This window comes from Urocitellus parryii, chromosome Y, assembly GCF_045843805.1.
Source record: "Urocitellus parryii isolate mUroPar1 chromosome Y, mUroPar1.hap1, whole genome shotgun sequence".
NCBI lineage: Eukaryota > Metazoa > Chordata > Mammalia > Rodentia > Sciuridae > Urocitellus > Urocitellus parryii.
In genome coordinates, this window is record NC_135548.1 from 21,878,221 (window position 1) to 21,902,603 (window position 24,383).

The 24,383-nt window shown below is 41.5% G+C and overlaps 1 protein-coding gene across 1 annotated transcript in view; it reads right to left on the reverse strand.

The window, feature by feature from the left end:
- Positions 1 to 2,512: 2,512 nt before the first annotated feature.
- LOC144250972 (UDP-glucuronic acid decarboxylase 1-like) overlaps positions 2,513 to 24,383 on the reverse strand; it is a 34,892-nt gene continuing 13,021 nt past the window's right edge. Inside the window, exons 5-8 of the mRNA XM_077794124.1 lie at positions 15,544 to 15,724; positions 5,542 to 5,646; positions 4,400 to 4,491; positions 2,513 to 2,608 (exon numbers count right to left, since the gene is read on the reverse strand). Coding sequence (XP_077650250.1) covers positions 2,513 to 2,608; positions 4,400 to 4,491; positions 5,542 to 5,646; positions 15,544 to 15,724 — 474 coding nt within the window. The remainder of the gene's footprint in view (positions 2,609 to 4,399; positions 4,492 to 5,541; positions 5,647 to 15,543; positions 15,725 to 24,383) is intronic.

Here is a 24,383-nt window from a genome sequence, read left to right on the forward strand (position 1 = left end):
GTGGGAAAAGAGTCTTTGCACAGTGATGAAGCTAAGAGCTCACATGATGGAACACAGCATCAACTGGGACCAAATCCAATATCTGATATTCTTGTAGGAAGAGGAGAGTCTGGACCCAGATACCAGGGAGACTTGGGGATACCAGCTATGTGAGGTTGGAGCCAGGGTGGGATGCCCATATGGGAACCACAGATCATGGGCAGCAATAGGAGAGTGGGCAAGGGCTGGGAGAGTTGGGGAGACAGTCCCCTTGAAACCTGGGAGGGGTTATGGCACTGGGACAGCACAACACCTACTGTGTTGAGCCTCTGGAGCTCAACGGAAGACACTTCCTCTGTTGTCGGCCACCCAGTTAACAGGGTTTGGTTGCAGCAGCCTAGGAACCAGCTGAAGGTCTGAGCATGTTGGCCATGCAGGTTGGATCTGGACCACAGAAACCCTCATCAGAGATTGTAGGGTCTCAGCCCTGAGGCAAGACAGGCACTAAGTCAGGCCAGGTGGGGAAACGGATAGGCACACACTCTGGGGGCTGGTGCCTGTGTTACTGGGAGCACTTCTGATCCCAATTCCCTGATCTGCTGCCAACACAGGCTACAGAGGAGGGTACAGAAACACAGACCACGGATCTGCCCCACTCAGTGGGCCCAGGCTAACACCACACCCAGCAGCCTCGTGCCATACCCAATGAGTCTCGAAGCGGCCCCCTCTTCCCATCCTGAGAGCTCTTCCCTTCCTCATGTGCCAATAGCTCCCTACTGTCACTGGCAATATCTACTCTGTGAGATGTCAACATCCGTGGGTACTGTTCTCTCATCCCAGGACAGTGTGGTCCCACACACCCTGGTGAAATGGGCCACCTGGAGGCTGGACCTGGAGGTTGTTGAGGCTGAATGGCAGCGGTGGTCCTCTGGCACTTAATATTATTTAAGTTCAAAAAAACAAAAACAAAAACAAAAAACGGGTCTTGGTGCTCAAAAATGTTTGATTTGCATATTCTCATCCCCTAACCCCAATATTTTCATTATTTCCTCACATATGAAATCTTACTAGCATAAAGGTAATTTCGTATTAAACAAAGTGGATTGAAATAACATTGGTAAAAATAATCAATCACCATACTTTCAATTTTTGTTCTGCTTTCCTATTAGAAACCACTTGGATGCAAGAGAACAGAGGACAGACTCATGGAAATGCTTGAAATGACAAGAAGCTCCCACTCAAGCTCAGCATTCAGTCCTGGACAGGGTAAGACCAGGCCACTTTGACATCTGTGCCAAAGAGTCTACCAGACAGAATCCTCTGACTGATCCCTGACTGAGCCATAGGAACTGGCTAGAAAAGCCTTCACATCCTCAATACATTCTTCACGTCAGAATACTTGACAACCATTGATATCCATCTCTCGTTAACTTGCTCCCCAGCCAACCATTCTTCAACAAATTCAAAGGAGTAACTCATGCAAGCACACAGAAAGGGGTGTTCACTACACACATCCATGTGCGAAAAAGACAACTGGTATTTCTTGTTTGGGCTATTTCAAATGAAATCCCTTCTGCATGACCTCCACAAACCAAAGGAAAATATTTGTGAAATTCCCACGTAGAAGACAAGATACACTTGCCAAGGAGGCAGTGGCAAGAATTTTGACACTCCAAATGTAGAGTGTGTGTTTAGGAAGCAGTCACAGTTTCCATGAGAGAGTCCCATGAAATCAATTAGGAAGATCCATGCTCTAGCCCTACCATGCAAGTGATGTGACTTGAAAGAGTCACTTAGTCTTAGTAACCATCATCACTAACAACTAAGTCAATGAATAAAGGTCCTCAGGTGCCAAGCTACAAAATGTGGGATGAGCATGGATGAGGATGGGTGGGAGAAGTCTCCAACTCTAACACAATTAGGGAAGGATGTGCTGATCTCAAGTGGCTGGGGGGCTTGGATCCTGCCACAGAGGGGGATTCCAAACCTCACATCCCCTGACCCAGGCCAGAAGACCAGGTAAAGTCCAAGGACCCTGGGGTGGCCCAATGGGAATAAAGGTCAAAAGGAACTAGGGATCTGCCTGGACCCTCAATCCTCTACTCTGAGCAGGGCTGCATGACGAGGCCAGAGGCCATCCACAGCAATCTGCCTTTACAGGAAAACTGAGGGACTGCAGGCTGCCTCTGGCTCACTGAATCAGGGTGGTGTTTTCATAAAGCAAGACCACTTCCTCACATTTGACCAGCAGCTCATGCGCTAACAGCACAATGGCTGGCTTGACCCAGGCCCTGAGAAATGAAATAGAAAATCCATAGCAAACACATCTTTAGCTCTTCCACATCATCAGGGGGTGTGATTCATTTCCGTGAACAAAGGGGTCTGAAATGGTGTCTAAACATGCTGGGGACTCACCTCTGTGTGGAACTCTTCAGGAAAAAGGGGATCAAATCTCATGAAGCAACTCTTCTCTCTTCTAGCCCATGGGCAATGCAAGGAACCTGCATGATACCAGAGGCTCACTTCTCTCTTCTCATGTCTTCTGGAAATGAATCATTAATGCTTCCTTCAAGGTGAAGCAGAAGCCTGCATTCCCAGCTGCACAGAAGTGTCTGCGGGCACTGTCTCCCTTAAAACCCAAGAAGAAAAACAGGTCATTAAAGAGGCATATGGATTAGAGTACGTGTTCAACGATCCATCCTGCCTGGAGCCTTCCACACGCCCATCTTCCACATTCACAGAGCAATGCTTGGCCATTCTCAAAGACCAGGAGACCATGATGCTCATCACTAGGAAGTCAATAAAGGACTCCAACAGAGCAGCATGGATTGCAGAAGGTGGCACACCAAGGATCTTCAGCTCTGCTGCTACAACACAAGAGCCTAACTTCAGTATTGACTTTCTGCCACCTACCAAGTATGATATTAGTGTCAAGCACAACATGCAGACATGCCAGTAGCAGGTGACACCCCACATCTTGTCAAGTGCAAAATGTCTCGGTTCAGACTGCAAAGTTCCATGTGGAGTTCTCCCCATTCTAGTGATGGTCTCCTTTGACTTCTGTCCATGTCATTCCTGGAAGTACCCCCATCCTTCCTGCAACACTTCCACATCCACTCTTACTCCTGACTCAAGCCCTAGCTCAGGAGTCCTTTTGCCTTGAACTCTAACAGCATCTTGTTGGGCCATTCTCCTGGAACATTCCCCTTCCTCATCTGCATCACCAATGCCTGTGCCTGCAGAGCATCCTCTCATGGAATGCCAAGGTCCCCTGCAGAAGAGCCTGGGTAAATGTATCCAAATCCCCTCACAGTGCAAGGTACAGTGCCCTAGGTATAGTAGCTGAATTCCCTAAATAGAAGATCAGATATCATATGCACAGGGGGTTTTTCCTCCATGGTGTCTGGTTATGGTATGATGGAGGGGGATGGGGGGCCAAAAGAGTGACTGGGAGATTGTGGTGGCAAGACCTGGGTACAGCACATCATGTTTCTAAGTAGGAAGATAGACATCCTTTCCTGCCTGGTGTTCAGGGCAGGGGACAATAACAGAGGGCAAATGTTCTTTCTAGGTTAGAAGAATAGATTGTCTTACTTCACTCAGAGAATGACCCCTATGAAGGTTAATTTCATGTATCAACTAGATAGGTTAAAGGATATACCCCAACAAATATCTAGTTGAAGATTTTTTGGGGGGTGTGTCTGTGAAGGTATTTCTGGAAGAAATTAGCATTTAACCTATAGATTAAGTAAATGAGATGGGCATCATCTCATTTAGGGTCTAATAGAATAAAAAAGCAGAACACTGATCTGTCCTGAGCTCTCCAGTTCTCAGGCCTCTGAACTATCCTATTCACTTCCCTGGGTCTCCGGCCTGCAGAGGGAAGGTGGGAATTCTCAGCTTCTATAATCACAGGAACCAATCCATCATAAGAGCCAATCCATCACAGGAGCCAATCCATCATAAGTCCTGTTCTTCCTTTTCTATTTTTTTTAATTGCCGCGCTAGGGATTGAACCCAGGGCCCTGTGCATGTTGGGCAAGTGCTTATCACTGAGCTGTGTCCTCAGACCTGAATAACACCCTTTCTACATATCTAATTATATTCCTACTCTGTTCCTCTTGAGTACCCTAACACAATCCTCCAAAATGTTCAGCCTTAGACACTTAAAATCCAGTCTCTGGCTGCTCTTGTAGACCCTTGTTTCCATGCTCCACTCAAATTAATATTTAGGACTGTCTTTCCTAAATCCATTTTTAGAACCTGCTTTAAATGTTCTTATAATTAAATCCGTTTTTCACTTGACATTTTAAAAAGTGGTTCCTTTCTTCCACTTTGCAAATAATCAAAACACCTACTTAAAAAAAAGTACCAAACTTAAGTATGCCTCTAATTTTAAATGTTAACAAGTACATATTACCCACAGCCATAATCTAAGGCACGCTGTTTGTGAATACACGTGACCATTTTTAATGTCACCAACGCTTTCATCTTCCACTTCTAACATGAATCCTAAGGTTAGCCTAGAGCAGGAGTTCAGTTTCCACAACACCCACCTAGGGCAGCCTCTTGGCCCCAATGTACCAGGAGTGCTGCTGAACCACCTCTTTGGGCAAGGCCACTCCACAAAATCTTGGGACCAGAGCCTTCCAGGACAAGATGTGCCATTAATCCTAGGCACTGGCCAACTGAAAGAGGAACGCTGGTCACCTGTGGTCACTCCCAGGGGATTTAGCCTGAGGCATCAAATACCAGTGATTACAGCACAAAAAAGTTATGCTGAAATTTGTCCCCCATGACAAATTCTGATGACATACATGCTACATACTGTGAAACTGTCAAGTAACAGGGGCAAGGTGATGAAGAAGGTATATAAATACCAAGGTCAAACTAATTAACTTCCAATGATGAGGATCCCCATAGCCTGCTTTGTTTTTCATGGTTTTAGCTACCTGTGGTCAACCTCAATCTGAAAACATTAAATAGGAAATTTCATAAATAAGCAATTCATTAGTTTTCAACTATGCACTGCTCTAAATAGAGAACAAACTCTTGTGCTGTGCCACTCTATTCTGCTCAGTATGTGAAACATCCTATTTTCTGGTGTATCCACACTGTATTTGCCACCCACCTGCCAGCCATTTGGTGGCCATCTCAATGACCAACTGTTCTGATAAGGCAGTGTTTATGTTTAAGAAACTCTTACCTTATTTAATAATATTCCCAGGGCCTAAGAGTAGAAATGAATGAAATTTAGATATGCCAAAGAGAAGCAATAAAGCATTTCCTTTAAGAGAAAGGTGATAGTCCTTGAATAAGAAAAAACTAATCATAAGCTAAAATTGCAAAAAAGGAAAAAAATCTTTGAGCTATTTTTGTAGTTGCATCTCTAACTGCATAATTACAGCCATAAGTGTTCTGTTAAGAGAAAAGGTGTTTCAGGAATCCTCTGGTGGTCTTGGAATGTACCCACTGCAGAAAAGGAAGGACAACTGTATCTATGCTTGGAATTGCCCAAAATATTCCCAGCAAAGGCAGCAAAATGAGAAAATGACCACTTACCCAACATGTTCAATGTCCCAATTGTATTGGTCTTCAGTGTCTTGATAGGGTTATACATATAATTTGGAGGGGAGGCTGGGGACGGCAGATGGTATATTTGGTCAACTGAAGGAGAAAAATGGAAGCATGTTATTTCCAAGTAAAACACTTTAGAAAGTTTCAAACTTCTATTGATTACACTGTGAAATAAAGGTGTTAGTGTATCTTTCACTGAAATTCTAGTTGTTAGCACATTATTCTTTATAGAAACTAATTTACATTTGTAATTAGAAGAACTTTGAACAAAAATAGAAAGTCTAGTTATTTGGAAAAAACCTCTGTGCAAGGCCAGTAAGTGGAGTCTGTCCTCCTCTGACTGAAGTCTGATGACGGAGTTGAAAACTTTCTGAGGTTTGTGTTCCAGATACAGTAATGATATCAGAAGGAAGACTGATTTTTAGACACAGAATTAAGCATGTATATCTAAAATGAATGTTTTTAGCTGGTAGAGCAAATTTAATACAAAACTAGGGAAGAAAATTGCATCCTATACATGTAAAACTAGACCCTGAGATGACAGGTGAGGAGGGTGGTTCTTTAGCTCTGTAAGGAAACGCCCATCGCTCACAGAGAAGTTGAGGATGGGATCAGAAAGCCCAGCTGCTGCAACCAATCATCCTTTGCACATGGGTTCATCCTGGAGAAGAGGCTTGCAGGGAATACCTCTACCCTGACACACCAGGTGCTGGAGGCTTGGTTCCCAGTATGGCAGTGTCGAGAAGGGGTGGATCCCTTAAGAGGTGGGGCCTCATAGGGGGTTCCACAGATTGTTCGCAGAAGAGATTAATGTGAACTAATGCTATCTCTCGAGTTCCAGCTCTTGTGGGCTATATTAATACTGTTATAAAAGAGTGGGCCTGGCCACTCCCTACTCTCTTGCTTCCTGTCTGGCATGTGATTTCTTCTTCCTCTTCTCTCTCTCATCCTTGTATGTGCTACTGTTAATGTCATACTTTTGGACCTTCAGAACTGTTAGCTAAATAAACCTCTTTTTAGTATGCATTATCCTGCCTAAGGTATTGTTACAGTAACACAAAACACACTCGCAGAGCTACCAATGGGGCCATGCTTTGATAACACTCTGATATAGGAATTGCAAGTAGGTACACTCTGGAACATTTTTTGTGTGTTTGTATTGTGTGTTTGTGTGTGTGTGTGTGTATTCACACACACGCGTATTTAAAGCAAAGTTCAAAAAATATCAACCTAATTTAAAAACAGAACTAACGCTTGATAAAACAATAATCTTCTTTTCAAGAGAACTAAGAAAACACAAAACATTTAAAAATGGTTGAGCGCCTGCCAATATGCAAATTCATTGAAAGGATGTGTCCAAATGACAAGAAAATCTTATCATTCTTACTCCCACAAATCATTCTAACCTGGTAAGTTGCTAAAAATAAAAAGCGCAAAAAAAAAAAAAAAAAAAAACAGTCTATTACATGAACTGGAAATAAACCAGTATTTTAGAATCGAGTCTCATAAAATTCCTTAACCCTGGGGCTCTTGTCTTTTCCAGCTTACAGAGAGGACCAGCATGTCCTGTATGGTGCAGTTTGGATCTGGAATGTCCTCGAAAGGCCCTGTGGCAAAGGCTTGGTCCTCGGTTTAGCATTAGTGGAAGGAAATGCAACCGTAAGAGGTGGGAACTTGTGGAAGGTTTTAAGGTCACTGGAGGTGTGCCCTTGAAGGGGATAATGGGACTCTAGTCCCTCCCCTCCCACCTTTCACTTTCCCTGTATGGGGTGAGAAGTTCTGTTCCACCAGGTACGCTCACCATGTGCTGCCTCACCACAAACCCCAAAGCCATAAGGCAAACTGAATAAGGATAGAAATCTTTAAAATTATAAACCATAATAAACCTTTCTTCTTTATAAGTTGATTATCTCAGGAATTTGTCACAGTAACAGAAAGGTGACTAACATACTGCATAGTTCCTGTGTATGTGCTTAAAGATTCTGGGGCTATAGGTGTAAGTGGCAGATGGTTAACCCTAGATATGGGCACTGAGACTTTCCCTAAAACATGTCCTCAATACTCACTGTCACTCTAGGGCAAGACCAGGTCATCAAAAACTGAATGTGTCAAACAGACGTTCAGAGCCAGAGCTGAGAGTGACCCCAGAGCACGTGGAGGTGGGCCAAGAATTGGATCTTGCTACACACCTCACAAGCCACTGGCATTTCTGCTCTCACACAGGGGCCACCCCATGCTCCTCAAAGAGAGTGTACACCAGTGTGCGCGGGTTGTGATCTTACAGAGCAAGCTGTTCAGCACCAACTTTACTCCCGTGGGACAACATCTGTAGGGAAAGACAGAAAACTGCACTAAAAATGAAGGGGGGAAAGAAAGCCTTGATAGGGCTGGGGATATGGCAGTTCAGCAGCAAAGCACTTGACGATCACGTGCAAGGCTCTGGGTTTGATCCCAACACCAGCACACAACACGCACTCACAAAATTAAATAAATACATTTCATCTTAAAAAACAAAATGCCTGAAGAGCCCAGGATGCTTCCTTGACATCAAACAGAAACCATCAACTGTACTTTCTCCCTCATGGCTCCAGGCCAGGCTTTCTTCTTCAAGGCTAACTCAGACACCAGTTTCTGTGAAGTCTCCATCAGTTTCTGGGAAGCCTCCCCGCAGCCCCATTAGAAAGCCCCCTCTTGCTGCCGGGGGCTATAAGGCTGGCTCACAATGGCTTCAGGCTACTTCAAGTGACTACACTTGTCTGCAGCAGTCTCAGTGAGCACCTAGATGCCTTTTCCCCTTCCTCTCTCCACACAGCTGTGGTCTCGGGAAGGCAGGCCTCCTTGGTGGCCTACTGGTATGTGCAAACACAGATTCTGAGCCACTGCAGGGCTGACGAACATCAACTGTATGTAGATGGACCTGGAGACCTTCAGTGGAAGACAAAGAGCCCTTTGGGCCCAGGTGCCATGGGAACAATGCTCTGAGTTAGCTGAGTGAAGCCATAATTTGGAATTTTTTCATTCAAAAAGGGTATTCCATCCGTTCTCCCCCCACCCCATCATTGGACAGTTTTGCCATCTACTGTTCCTGAAAAGTTAAGGATGCCCCATAAAACTGTGTCATGACCTTGTTTCAGTGGAACACGGCGCAGCATTCCACTTAGAAACCTCCGAGCCCTGTGAAAAGCCAAGTCCTCTGCAGCTCCTCTTCCCTGTGAGGAGGTACTTGGCCTGTAACACTGATGACAGCAACTCCAGTTCCTGTCCTAAAAAGGACACTGCACAGTCTGTTGATTTAATTAATCTGGTAAGGAATCATGAAGGGGAGAGAAGAGGGAAACTTCAGAGATAAACACACAGGGATGAGAAGCCGCATAATACAACCAGCTCTGGAATGTCAAGGGAAAGAGTCCCCCAAACATGTGAACCATGTAGCTCAAAGCAGATAAAAAATGAGTGTGGCATCAAAAGCCCCTTCTGGGGCGTGCGCCTGTGATTTCAATAGCTCTGGAGGTGGAGGCATGAGGATCTCGAGTTCAAAGCCAGCTTCAGCAATTTAGCAAGGCGCTCAGCAGCTCAGTGAGACCCTGTGTCTAATAAAATAGTGCTAGGGATGTGGCTCAGTTGTGGAGTGCCCGAGTTCAATCCCCAGTACCACAAAACAAAACCAAAACAAAACCAAAACAAAAAACACCCCTGCTGCGAGTGGAAAGGCGCTAAAGTGGGGAAAGAAAGGGATGTCCACCTATCTGTTGGACATGTGGTGACTGCCATGTGACCCTGCCATGACCCTTCTCATTACCAGGTCACATGTGCCATGATTTCAGGTAGAAAAAAAAGGAGCCTCAAGAAATAAACAGCTCAAATTAATTATCAGTAGCAGTCCCGCCAGAAGGGGAGAGGCAGCTGAGAGGAAGCCACAGCCTTCTCTGCCTCCCATGAATCCTGATGATGCAAAACCCCATCTTTTGCCACAAATGAACTTTCTATATTCTTCAAATGGACTTTTCTAATGGTCATACTGGGGAAGAAAAGAACACAGCAGAAACAGAACAACTCCTGGGAGAACCCAAAACCACTTTTCAGAGAAATCAAGCGTTAACTTCTACCAGAGGGAAATCCACATAAAGACAGACTGCACATACACACGCCTCTGTTGATCACTTCTGCAGAACTTCCATGGTACCTGGTGTCAACTTCTCCCACCATGCTCAACAGCACTGTGGAGTGCCAGCTAGGAATTTGTACCTCGAAACTGAAGACTATGGACAATGAAACAGCTAAAAAGGGTTAGCTCTTTCTGTGAATGCCTGTGATTATTCAGCATATAATGAAATCCCATCACAAAGATACACTTGCTACAGGATTTTCTTTCTACACTTCAAGTCAGAGGCCTGGCAGAAAAACAGTCAGGCCTCCATATCCATGGCACTACACCCACAGAGTCCATCAATCATGGGTCAAAAATATCCCCAAAAGTCTGTGTCTGTACTGAACATGTGTGGACTTTTTGTCTCATCACTGTTCACTAAGCAACACAGTATTAATAAGTGTTTACATAACATTTACTTTCTATTAGGCATTCCAGGTCATTTAGAAAGAAATTTAAGCACATAGAAGGATATTCGTATATTCTGTGCAAAATCCACACCACTGTATATAAAAGACCTGAGCATCTGTGGATTTTGGTATCCTCAGGGGTCCTGGAACCAGTCCCCATTGGGTATGGAGGGATGACTGTACTGCTCAAGGAGAGGTCATTCTGCAACATGGCATCCCACAGCATGGCCCTAACCCTTGTCCCCAGCATTTATAAGGGAAAAAAGGATTTCAGAAGATGCAGAACTTCTAAAATTTCTTTCAGCATTTATGCTGAAATGAACAGTGGGATTTTGCCTCGATTCTTGTCAAACAGTATTTACATAGTGAAAAGGCTGCACATGCCAGACATCTGGCTCAGCCCCAGTCCTGGGGTTGCCCATCAGTGCTACTGGCAAGATATGGAAGGTTCGCTAGCCTCAAGATGCCACCACAGTAAGGGAGACCTCCAGTGTCCTGAGCTGCTCTGGAGGAAGCCCCGTGTTCCAGCACATAACCATGGACTCAATCCCCTTGGCAAACCCTATTTCCTCAGTGGACACCAGGGTTGATAGCCCAATTTCTGCTATTTCCCCTCTGATTACACCTCTCCTTATGGCCTTTCACAGGAGTTCAGTGTCTGGGTAACAGAACTCTGCGCCTTGCTTTCCTCACCAGCACAGTGAGTACAACTACTGCCTACTTCATGTGGTACTGAGGGCACTGAATTTACTAGGCAGACTATGATCAGAACACTGCTTCAAATACAGGATGTGTGCAGTGAGTGTTACCTGAGGTCAGATTCTTTTATTTTCCTGAACTTTCTTACTGCAATTTCCAGGTATCAGTCTCCCCAGGACATGATGGGCATTATTGCTTTTTCAGTTCTCTACAGGAATGCTGGTCCAGATTCCTGTTCATGCAGTTAGTTGAAAAGCAAATCAGAACAGCTTTTCAGGAAAACACAGGCTCCATGAATCTAGTGGAAGCCTGAACAAGGCTCCGACCAGGTATGTTTAGATCATGATGAAAGGGACATACAAGTGTATACTGGTGGCTCTCTGAAGAATGGTTTATGATGGCCCCAAGTTGCAAAGAACCTAAAGACTCAATAACAAGAAATAATAAAATTGTTGTATATTTACACAATGGAGGCTTTTCAATAAATAACATTGAGGGGAAAAGTGTATCTTTGTCAAGAGATCCAGAATAGCCACACAACAGAATGCTAAGCAGCTGACTATGAAAAGATCACCAGGATACAGTATGAGAAGAGAACGAGGTGCAGGGCAATATGTAACAGGCTGCTGTCTCTATAAGGGAGATTATGAATACCTATTTGTATTAGCTAGGTCACACATACACACTTAAGATTCTCTCCCATCTCATTCTTTAGAAAATGCTAAATGAAAAACCTAATTCTCTTATTTAGGTCAAAGTACTTTTTAATCTCTACTGAGACTTCTTCTTTGACCCAAGTGTCACATACAAGTATGTCGTTCCAAGTATTTTGTGGTTTTCCAGCTGTTCTTCTGCTATTGATTTCTAGTTTAATTTTACTGTGGCTTGACAGTATACTCTATCTGGCTTCTGTTCTTTCAGGTTTGTTGAGGTGTGTTCTGTGACCCAGAAAGTGGTCACTTTTGTCGAGTGTTCCTTGTGAGCTTGAGAAGCCGTGCTCAGCTGCTGCTGAATGAAGCAGGCATGGTGGGGAGAGCAGAAGCGATGGTGTGGGGGCTGCTGCAGGACAGGGAGGGAACCATCAAGCATGTGGAAGAACCCTGGGCCAAGGCTGGGAACCTTGGAAGGAGGAAGCGAAAAATGGGCTTCAACTACGAGGGAGAGACGTCTTGTGCCTCAAGATACATGTCAACTGAGGGGTTTAATACTCTGAGCACAGGACAAAACATTCCTCTTTGATCATGATCCCACCAGTGCAGGAGCATGCCTGTGTGTATGATGTGTTCTAGGCTCGATTTACGGGCAGCAGTGGTGGAAATGGCCTACAGTGGCTTTGGGTCACATCTTACAGTTAAAGCACATACTTACTAACAAAATTTTTACCATTTCTCAGTAGTACTAAAATTATCTAATCAACTGCTTCATGCTATTATAAATATTATTGCCCAGTGTAGAACACAAAGAGTAATAATAAGAAAAATAGTTATCCTTTGGGGAGCAGTAGCTGTGGGCCAGGTGCAGTGCTGAGACCCTGGGGCTGTGTTTTACTACTGTCTCAACAAATTTAGAGGCTTAAAAACTACCCAGCTATGAGGTCAGAGGTCAGCACAGTGTGCCTCAGTCAGTTCTCAGCTCTGCTCTCTGGGGGCTGTGTTCTTTTCTTCAGAGGGTGATTCAGGGTATGCCTCAGGGCTGTGGATGGAGGTCCCGCCTGCTGGCCCAGAGTTGCTCTCAGTGCTGTGCCTCTCCCACACAAATCTCATGGTTTCCATTCTGCTGGGACTCCCCAGGGCCTCTCTTCCACAGAATATATCTGCCTCTTCTCCTTATTCTGTTGCCCTCCCAAATAATCCAACATAGTCTCCATTTTATAACAAGTGGTTCTTAAATGTTGGCCCGAGTCCCTTTACAGCAGTCTCCAGCTGGATCTCTGAGTGACTCCTAGAAGGAGCCTGGCAGAGCCCTGTCACATGTGACACCCAGCTGACCCTGAGCACTTCATGAGTAAGTTCGGGGGCGAAGGTGGAACGTCTGACCCATGTTATCCCAAATTTGGTTCACTCTACAAAAACCAAAGCCCAGTCCCAAAGTCAAACAAAAGCAGATTCAATAATTAAATGTTTAAAACAAGGTAAAAACCAATCAACCAAAAAACCCCACCAAGGCTATTTTTAAAAGATTAAACGTTCATCTAATCTTGAAATGGTTACAACATAAAATAAACAGAAAAAATAGCAAAGGGGAAATGAACAGATGAGAGTATATTAAAATCACAAAGTTTTGATGAAACAAAAAGGCCAAAGCCAGACTGGGGGAAGATGATAAATACAGCCAAATGGTTAACATATAATACTTAGTGCTACTAATGTCAAAGTAAGATGGACACCCCCTCAAAATGAAGACATGGAGATATTTGGTACAACTCGTTTTTTTTTTTTTTTTTTTGGTAGTTGTAGTTAGACGACCTGCCTTTATTTTATTTTTATGTGTTGAGGATTGAACCCAATGCCTCACATGTGCAAGGCAAGTGCTCTGCCACTGAGCTACAACCCCAGCCCAACAACTCGCTTTTTGATATTTACTGAGGAGCAACAAATGTATTTATAACAAAACCCTGCAGAATGTTGAATAAGATGAAATAAACTTTGGGGCAGTACTCCTCAGTGATTACACTGGCTGCTCAAGACAGTGTGCTGGACATGGGAAATATCACAGCGCGGCAACACTGGGGAAGGCAGAATGCTGCACCCTACACGCAGTGGGGGTGGGGTGTGGGTGACTGTAGAAGCCCTGGAGTCACAGAACCAGGATGAATTCTGGGTCTGCCACTAATAACCCCATGGCTTTGGGCAGGTTCCAGCCCAACTCCAGTCCATTCAGTTCACCGGGTTGCCATCAGATGTGAACGAGAATACCTTAAGTCTGTGAGCTCAGAGCTCCTACCAGCAAGACCTCGTGATGGCTCACCTCAGCATACCTTAGAGGATTTTAGAGGAAGGAGACCTTTCAAAGTGCACCTAAGGCCCCTGAATTAGCTTCTTAAGGTTGCTTTAACTAAAGAACCACAAAAATCAAAATGTCTTTTTTGTGCAGCTCTAGACATTGGAAGTCTGGCAACACAGCATGGTCAGGCCACACTTCCTGCAAAGGCTCCAGGTAAAGCCTTCCCTGCCTCTTCCATGTACACTTTGGCCTGGGGCTGCATAACGATACTCTCTCATTCTTCACACCACCTTCTCCTTTTCTCCCTGTGAGTCTGAGTTTTCTCCAATTCTTTCATAAGGACACTTGCCATTTGAAGTATGGTCTATTCAGGTAATCTACATTAGATTCATAGGAAATCCTTTTTTTAAAATTTTTTTTTTTAAAGAGAGAGTGAGAGAGAGAGAGAGAGAATTTTTTAGTTCTCGGCGGACACAACATCTTTGTTGGTATGTGGTGCTGAGGATCGAACCCGGGCCGCACGCATGCCAGGCGAGCGCACTACTGCTTGAGCCACATCCCCAGCCCAGGAAATCCTTAATATATCAGTTTTCCACAGAGGGTATATTCACAGGTTCTGGAGGTTAAGATGTGGATGAATCATTTTGAAGTCACTATATTACCTATTATTGGCCCAAACCATAATCCCTTTAAAATGGCAAAGTTACTAAAGGGCTCTAAACACTAATAACTGAGATTTTATTATTAATTCAATATTTATATTAGTCAGCTCTCTGTTATTATAATGAAAGGCCTGAGGCAATTAACTTATAAAGAGGAAAGGTTTATTTTGGCTCATAGTTCTGGAGGTTTCAGCTCAAAATCAAGTGACCCCATGATTTTGGGCCTCATCATGGCAGGAATTTGTGGTGAAGCAGAATCAATTATACCACAAGCCAGGAAGGAAAGGAAAAGAGAAAAGTTGGGGTCTCACCACACCCTTAAAAGGCATGTCCCTCAATATCCTAAGGATCCCCATAAGGCCCTAACAACTCCCAATAACACAACCCCAGGGACCAAGCTTTCAATACACAGACTCTTGGGGGAAAGTCAAGATTCAAACTTATAGCAGTATTCCACATCACCAACTTTCTACAGGAAGCTAGAAGTGATTAGATGCAAGTAGCTCAGGAATTTGACTTGTTAGGCAATAGGGATGCTACCTTAGTTTACTCAGTCTGCTATAATGAAGTATCATAAACTGGTGGCTTACACACAGCAGAAATTTCTCTCTCACAGTCCAAGATCAAGGTGCTGGCAAATTATCTGGTGAACACTCACTTCCTGGTTCACAGATGGCAGCTTCTCACTGTGTCCACCCTTGGTACAAGGGGTGAGGGAGCTCTCTGGGCTTTTTCTACAAGGACACTAATCCCAGTCACATGGGGCTCCATGCTCATGACTTGATCACCTCCCAAAGATGCCAACTCTTAATGCCATCACCTGGGGGTTTAGATTTCAACATATGAACCTGGGGTATATGCACTCAGACCACAACAGAGGTGCATTACATAAACATTACTCACCAAATCCAAGAAGTGTGATAGAGGAGACAGATATTCACACTGTGAAAACCCTTCTTTACCACAGGAACAAGGATGGTGCCTTGTGCACATTGAGACCATTTCAAAAACAAAACATCACACCACATTCAATGTGGCCAAATCAGGCAAACCCATGGGGATCTGGCTGCTCTGGGGAGGATGGCTGTCCAACTGTCAATGACGCTCATGTGCAGTTTCCTCTCACCTTCTATGTAGAGGGGCTCCACCACATCATGGTTAATCAGCTCGAAGTTCTCATGGCCAATCCAGTGTTCCACATTTCTCTTTCTGCCTGTGAAGAAGTTGTCCACCACGGTCACCTCATGGCCATCTGTCATGAGTTTGTCAGTTAGGTGGGAGCCCACGAACCCTGCACCTCCAGTGATCTGCATTGGGACACAGCGTGTGAGATACCCCGAGAAAGGCACATGAGAACACTGTGATGGCTGACATCATGGAGGCACATCTTTGGTGCACCCCAACTTAAAATTTTTTAAGATGAGAGAAGAGGGGCTGGGGTTGTAGTTCAGTGGCAGAGCACTGGCCTCGCACATATGAGGCACTAGGTTCGATCCTCAGCACCACATAAAAAATAAACAAAATGAAGTTATTGTGTTCAACTACAACTTAAAAAAGCAAAAAAAAAAAAAAAAAAAAGAGGGAAGAGGAGGAAAAAGTTTTTAAGGCAGGATCTCTACACTCACTCCAAAACAAAGAAGTGACACTGTCTGTGAATTGCCAAGAAGCATAAAATGTTGAATTACCACTCAGTGAATGATACAGAAAAATCACAGTTACATGTTTCAAAATGTCTTCATAGGAATCTTTTTACATTAAATGTTTCTTTTTTTACCACAGATGAGATGATTAACATCCCTTACAGTTGGCCCTCCATATCTGGGGTGCACATCCACCCCTCTAACTGGCCATGGACTGAAAATCTAGGTAGGCCTGTGATGGTTATGTCCATACTAGACATTTACAGACTTTTTGTTGTTGTCATTAATTCCTAAACAATACAGTACAACTATTTATATAGCATTTACAGTGGGCTTGGATAAGTAATGTAGAGTTGAGTTAAAGTATACAGAAGGATGTAAATAGGTTCTATTGAAATACTAAGCTGTTTATATAAGTGACTTAAGTATTCTCAAGATTCCTTTATCCTCAGGGAGTCTAGAACCAATACCCCAGGGACAATAGGGACAAGTACATTTGGTTCCAATACTACAACTAAAAAGAGTAATCAGCAAAATGTAAAAAAAAAAAATTATATTTAAATTGGACTAAGCATGTCAAGAAAAATGTTATCTTTCAAACTGTTTGTGAGAACAGGTAATTGATGCCATTTGAGAACCAAAGATAAAAGTGAAGTTTCCCTGTTGGGTTAATGTCTGAGGGAGAACATGATCACTGCACAGTGTCAACTAACAGCTCAAAGCAAAATGTCAGCCATGAGGGATCAGGACAGGAGCTAAGCAACAATGTGTCCTAAACCCGAAACCATCTCAAATGTCAATTTTGTTTGAAAAAGGTTCTTAAAAATGAATAGGAAGATTTTATTCAAACTGAACTGTGTAACTGGAGGTGACCAGAGAGAGAAGGGCTTCCTCTCCCAGAGGGACAGGAGAAGTACGAGTGCAAAGCACCATCTGGGGAAACAGATTTGCGATTGAGCCACGTTCCTGTCATGTTCTGTCTAGATGCCATTTCATCATGATTCTAGTTCTCTTCTTGCTTCAAGCTGCAAGAAACATGTCTCCTTACTTACAAACCTAAGTTCCTAGGTCTATAGTGTAAAACTTCTATTTTCCAAGAATCACCTGCTCAACTGAAATCTCACAATGTGATATTAGCCACAGGCGAGAGAAGGTAAAGCCAAGCAAAGAAAGAAGATGGGCAGGAAGGGAGAATATTATGGTTTATATCTGGAAGGTCCCCCTGCATGATCCCCAATGCGGCATGGTTAAGAAGAGGGGCTTCCAGGCCATGACTGGATCATGACAGCTCTGACCGTGCTAGTAGATGAATCCATTAGCCAGTTTAATCCACTGACGGACGAATGGTAGGTACGACCTAGTTGAAGAAGTCAGTCACGGGGTGTGTGCCCTAGAAGGGTTTTATCTTCATCCCAGCTCCTTTCCCTCTCTGCTTCCTGGTTTCCAGGAGCTGAGCAACTTTCTTCTACCATGACTTTTGGTCACAATGTGTGGTCTCACCTCAGGCCCAGAGAAATGGACTTGACCAATCATGTACTGAGAGCTCTGAAACTGTGAGCCAAAATAAGCTTTTCCTCTTTAAGTTGTTGCTGTCAGGTGTGTTGGTCACAGTGATATAAAACTGACTAACACAAGGAGGCAGTATTGGGCAGATTCCAAGGAGAACCAATTCCTAACCACTAACTAGATATTTCCATTTGTTCTGATGAAGATACTGACAGAATGGTTGATAAAGAAGCTCGGATTTTCAATAGTTTTCAACTAGCTTGAGAGCATCATTTTCTGAACCCCCTTTGCTTTAGAGATAAGAAACTGATGATGCAGAGAAGTTTGATTTTTTTATTAAGATCCTCAGATGATCAAGTCATGGCAAAATAGACCTACACTCTTCCTAATCACAGGCTTTCTACACTACCTATCAATTTGTCGAGTTTGTGCTTTTTTTTTAACCTATAGCACCCCTGCTTCTATCGCTTGGATATGTTATGTCCCCCAAGGGTCCCTGTGGTAGAAACCTGTCCCCTGTGCCGTGATGCTGGGAAGATGGGACTTTTAGAGATCAAGTCCAGGCCACTAGGGATGCCCCTGGAGTGTATTAATGTGGTTCTCATGGGATTCCAGTCAGCCCTCACAAGAGCATCACCATGAAAGATCAGACCTGGCTCTGCCTACTCTCCTATGATACCTTCTTCCTCACCGACAGCTGCCACGATGCCATCTGCCAGGAGGTCCTCCCCAGGGCCAAGGATGGGGCAGTCCCACCTTGGACCTGCAGTGTACAACACTGAACGCTCAGTAGGCCTTTTTCTTTAGGAAGTACTGATCTTCAGATACGTTACAGAAACACACTTACATTTTACTTATGTATCTGCATAATGATCATGAGGAAGAATTTTCTTGGAAAATATCCTATATTCAAATTTGATATACCATTACTGTTTAACTCATGGGATGAGATTTCATTTCATTTTAACTTTATTCTGTACCTCTTTACAATATCTCTCTAGTTTTTAAATCAGAAAAAAAAATTAACAAAAAACTTAACCCTTTTAAAAAAATTACACAATTACACACATACACACATTTATATATTTAGTAGTTGATGAATTTTTGCTTTATTCACTTATTCATATGCAGTGCTGAGAATCAAACCCAGTGCCTCACACATGCTGGGGAAGTGCTCTACCAGTGAGCCACAACCCCAGCCCCTTAACCCCTTTTAATGCAACTCTGTAGAGTCATATGCAAGTGTTTCTGAAAGGAAGATATTCTGTGGCACCATAACATTATCTCTGCATCCAAAATACCTGGCTGAAAGCCTGAGCTTGCAAAAACACAAATATAGTATATTACATTACATGATTCCTCTGATATTTCATAAGTAATATACAAAATCCTTGGAAGCACCCTAGTCTTGATTAAAATGCACTAGAATTCTGTATTGTTTTAAAGTAACTTCTAACATAAATACTTAAGAATTTATGTAACAGATGAATAGTTATAGTTGTAATTTTTTAATCCCTTAGGGAAGTGTTTCAAATGAAAGCAAAATGCAAGACTTCTTACGTGGAAATAGATTAGAACTTCGACAGCTTTGCATGACTCTGAATATATGAGCTCATCTTAATGTGCTTATACTTTTTGTCCTAGTGAGTGCTAATAGGAAATTAAAATTGTCCAGTTCAAGGTCAGCATTCTATCTCAGGCTGCTCAGCAAATTAGCAAAGAAAATTATATTTCCAAATAAATCTCTTCTTTGTTATAAGGCTTAAACAATTATTGAAAAGGTTTGTAAGTTTTTAACAACAATGCCAGACCTGGGCACCAATCAAAAGAGATGATATCTCATTAGACAGGACAGATCACTGGTACTTTCCAAACAGAAAAGGCCAAGAATAATGGATTCTGGTCACCTTTGGTAATTTCATGGTGAGAGAGGCAGGAAAGATCCAAGTCTATTGCTCCTACCCAGAACCCAGATTATAAAGTAGAGGTGTTATTTTACTCCCAGTTCTGGCTCAGGGATTGCTCCCTGAGGACAAAGTTAGTCAATAAAAATAGAGTATGCCAAAGTTATCCCCAGAGGAATTGACTTTATTTGAAAGAGAAAATGGTGAAGTTTAAGCATAAGGGTGTTTAAAAAAAACCCAAACAAATAATGGAGATATGGGTAGTAGGATGAAGGTAGAAGTGGTTGCTCTGAGAATAAAAAGTCAAAGTCTTGGACAACTAGTTTAACATAGAGAACCAGAAAAAGGAATACTTAAGAGCCCTCTGTAATCAGAACAAACCCCAAAGACTGGTCTAAAAATCTACCACTTTAAAGGGGTCAGAATTTCATTAAATCAAATAGTAGCATAATTTATAACAGAGCACTTTTTTTTGGTTTTATTTATTTATTATTTTTTTTAATTTATTTTTATTTGTTGTTCAAAACATTACATAGCTCTTGACATATAATATTTCATACATTTGATTCAAGTGGGTTATGTACTCCCATTTTTCCCCCCGTATACAGATTTCAGAATCACACTGGTTACACATCCACATTTTTACATACTGCCATACTAGTGTCTGTTGTATTCTGCTGTCTTTCCTATCCTCTACTATCCCTCCTCCCCCCCTATAACAGAGCACTTTTGAAAGAATAGTGCAATCTAGTCAGCAATCACTGGAACCTAACAGCTGAGTGTGATACCAAACAAGACAGTTTAATCAAGAAATCAGGGAAAGAGACTGTCAATGACAACCTGCTAGGGCCTCCACCATCCCAGGAGGTGTGGACAAGGATACAGTCTCACGAGGAGCAAAAGGCAGAAATATCATGATGTTGCATAGCGAAACAGACTTCACTAAAATAGAACAGCAAAGACACTGAACAAAAAGAGCAAAGAAAAATAAAAACAAGTTGTGGAGAAGCAGGGGAATAGCACCCAGAAATGTAACCACATACTGCTTAAAATATCCAATTTTTTACAAGAAATTACCAAACAGATAAAGAAGCAGGAATGTGTGACTCACACACAGAGAAACCACCAGGCAAAAAGCTTGCCTGTGAGAGGGCCCAGATGTCAGATGTGACAGACTTCAAAGTGGCCATTGCAAATATGTGTAAAGAACTAACAGAAACCATGCTTAAAGAAGTGAGGATATAAAATGAAACAAGCGGAAATTCTGGAGTTGAAAAGCAACAAGACTGAAAAGAAAAACTCAACAGAGGGATTCAATAGCTGATCAAAATTGCCAAAAGAATCAGCAAATTTAAGACAGATTAAGAGGACTTCTGTAACCCACAGAATAAATTTAAAAAAAAAAGAAAGAAAAAGAAAGGAAATTAAGTAGAGCTTCAGACAAAAAGGGGATACTGTTAAGTGCACCAACATACATGCAAATGGAACATAAAAAAGGAGGAAGACAGGAACAGATAAAAATATTCACAGAAATAATTGATGAAATTTCCTGAGCTTTGATTGAACATTATCAGTCTAAATATTCAAGAAGCTCAACTTTAAGTAGGATAAAGCCAAACAAAAACAATTACACATACATAAATCATACCAAAAGTGTTGAAAACCAAATAGAAAGACAAAAATTTGAAAGCAGTTATACCAAATTTACTACAAAATTCATTTGTTTCAGAGGGCTTCAGAACGTGACATTGATTGAAAATTTGGCAACTGCAGATGTGATCCAGATAAGATAAGGTCATATGAGATTAGGGTGGAATCTGAATCCCATAAGAGAGGCACATAAGGATCTATGTGATGATGGAGGCAGAGATTGCAGTGATGCCTCTCTACAAACCCAGGAATGTTACGGATTGCTACAATACCAGAAGCTGGAGAAAGTCATGGAACAGAATTATTCTTCCTTTACAGCCTTCAGAGAGGGTATGGCTTTGCTACCACCTTGTTTTAAGACTTTGAACTTCCAGAAATGTGAGAGATTAAATTTTCATTTTTTTCAAAGCCACAGAGTTGGTAATAATTGTTACAGCAGCCCTAGAAGTGAGTACGGCAAAAGAAAGACAGTGACTTATCAAATACAAGGAAGTCCCAATGTAGTTAATAGGTAACTTACTGCAAAAAACAATGGAGAATGCAGTAAATGACATATTTAAAGTAGGAAGGAGAAAAAAACTGATAGTAAAGAATTTTATATATAATTAAAAACAATTCTAAAAACAAAACGACATTGCCAGAGCAAACAAAAAGTGATAGAAATCATTGCTAGCAAACACAAGAAATACTAACAAATGATCTTCAGGTAAGACCATCTGGTAATGATCCCAGAAAGTAAGGGGAATCCACAGGAAAAAGGAGAGGGGAGAAATGGACCAATAAGAGAATAAAATAATTATCCAAAACCATAAAATTGCATATCTTTCATCTTTGTTCTTAATTGATTTAAAAGCAATCATATTAATACAACAATGTGAATATATTTTTGCAACAAAAAAGAAACTTAATTGTTTATAAAACAAAACGACATGTAGAATTGTACAATTAGTCCTACAACATATATGAATAAATGTGACAATAGCAGCACAAACAGCCAAGTTGTGCATATTGCAGCAAGAAATGAAACCAAAAGTTGATTCATTCTCAGGAAGAAATGGGGGAATTTAGTAACAAAAAAGGTTCACCTAACCAATTCTATAAAGCTACCCTGGTTCTCCTTTTCTCTCAGCTTCTTTAAATTACATTAAGTGATAATTACATCAACACAGTATTGGTTTTATAATACTGACAGACACAAGTAATATATGTAACAATAATACAAGAGTGGGAGGGTGTTACAGAACTATATAAGAGCAAATTTTCTATATGTCAGTGAAATTCAATTAGTAAAAATGAATTAGATATAAAATACATAAGTACTACAGAATCAGTAATAAAATTAATTTTAAAAGTTAAAAAAATCATTAAGATAATGCAGGTGTTATATAAGAATATATTTAAAGCAAAAGAAAACAGTAATAGGGGAATATGAACAGAAGCATGAGGCATATAGAAAACTTAAATAGCAGTTATAAATCCAACTATCTCAATAACATTAAATGTCAAAGGATTAAACAATCCACCAAAAGGCAGAGATGATAAGAATGCAAAAAAAAATCCAATATTATAAATATTTAAATGTGGCACACTTCACATTTAAAGACAATGAGCTGAACACAAAAAGTTCTAAAACATAGTATACAATCAGGAAACAGAAAAAGTGGCTACAACAATGTCAGATAAATATGCTTTAAAAATATTAAAATAGATAGAGGCCTTTTATAATGACAAAAGGGTAATCAGGCAGATATAACACTTATAATCATTTATGTACCTAACAAGAATAATCCAAAATAATTGAAGAAAAATGGAAAGAACTGAAGGAAGAAATAGAGAATTCAACAAGAATAATTGGAGGCTTCAATCTTCCATGCTTATAACAGAACTATGCAGAAGATTAGCAAGGAAACTGAAGACTTAGAAAACACTATAAACCAGTTAGACCTAAAATAGCTACATAATACTCCAATCAACACTGTCATAACACAGATTCTTTTTAAGAGAAATGAAATATTCTTCAGGTTAGACCACATCCCATTCTATAAAACAAGCATCAATATGTTTGAAAGGATTTGAAGCATACAAAGCTGTTTTCTGACTACAACAGAATGAAATCAAATTATCAGTATGCTATGGTTTAGATATGAGGCGTCCCCCAAAAGTTCAGGTGTGAGACAATGCAAAAATTTTCAGAGGTAAAGTGATTAGATTATGAGAGGTGCAACCTAATCAGTGGGTTAGTTTGCTGATGGATTAACTGGGTGGTAATGGTGGGGCAGATAGAGTGTGGCTGGAGGAAGTAAGTCACTGGGGTTGTGCATTAGGGGTTTATATTTTGTCCCTGGTGAGCAGAGATCTCTGCCTCCTGGTTGCTATGTTCTGTACTGCTTTCTTCCATCACACCCTTCCGCCATGATGTCCTACATCACAGATGTCCTACATCGCATGTCCTCCACAGCTCTGGAGTTGGCCAACCATTAACTGAATCTCTGAAACAGTGGGTCAAAATAAACTTTTCCTCCTCTATTTCGTTCTGGTCATATTTTTTTGGTCACAGCAACATAAAGTTGACTAAAACACAGAAAGCTGAGATAGTCACAAGTTTGTAGAAATTAAATAACACACTCCTGAATAGAAGGGATCAAAGAAGAAATCACAAGAAAAATTGGAAAATACTTTTGAGATGAATGACAATGAAGAAGAATATACCCAAACTTATGGCATGCAGCTACAGCGGTGTTTAAAGTCAGATTTATAGCTGCATGTGCCTATACTGAATAAAGAAGATCTTAAATCAATAATCTAAACGTCTATCTTAAGATACTGGAAACAGAAAAGCAAACTAACCCTTCAACAGAAGAAAGAAAAATTTGAACATAAATTCATAAAAACAGACTAGGAAAACCCAAGAAAACCAATAGATAGTTCCTTAAAAAAAAAAAAAGCAACAACAACAATATTGGCAAATTTTTAACTAGACTAAGGAATAAAGAGAAAATATTCAAACTATTTAAATCAGAAGTGAAAAGGGAAAATATTACCAAACTCAGAAATAAATTATAGCGAAGCAATAGTGTGACCAACTATTTGCCAACAAATTAGACAACTTAAGTAAAATGGAGAAACTCCTAGAAACACACAAGGTTATAAGGGCTGATTTAAGATACAGAAAATCTAAGACTGAATTAATAACTGAAAGAAAAAAAAAAACCCACAAAAAATTACTAAGAAAGTCCAAGCCCAGAGGGCTTCTTTGGTTAATTTCA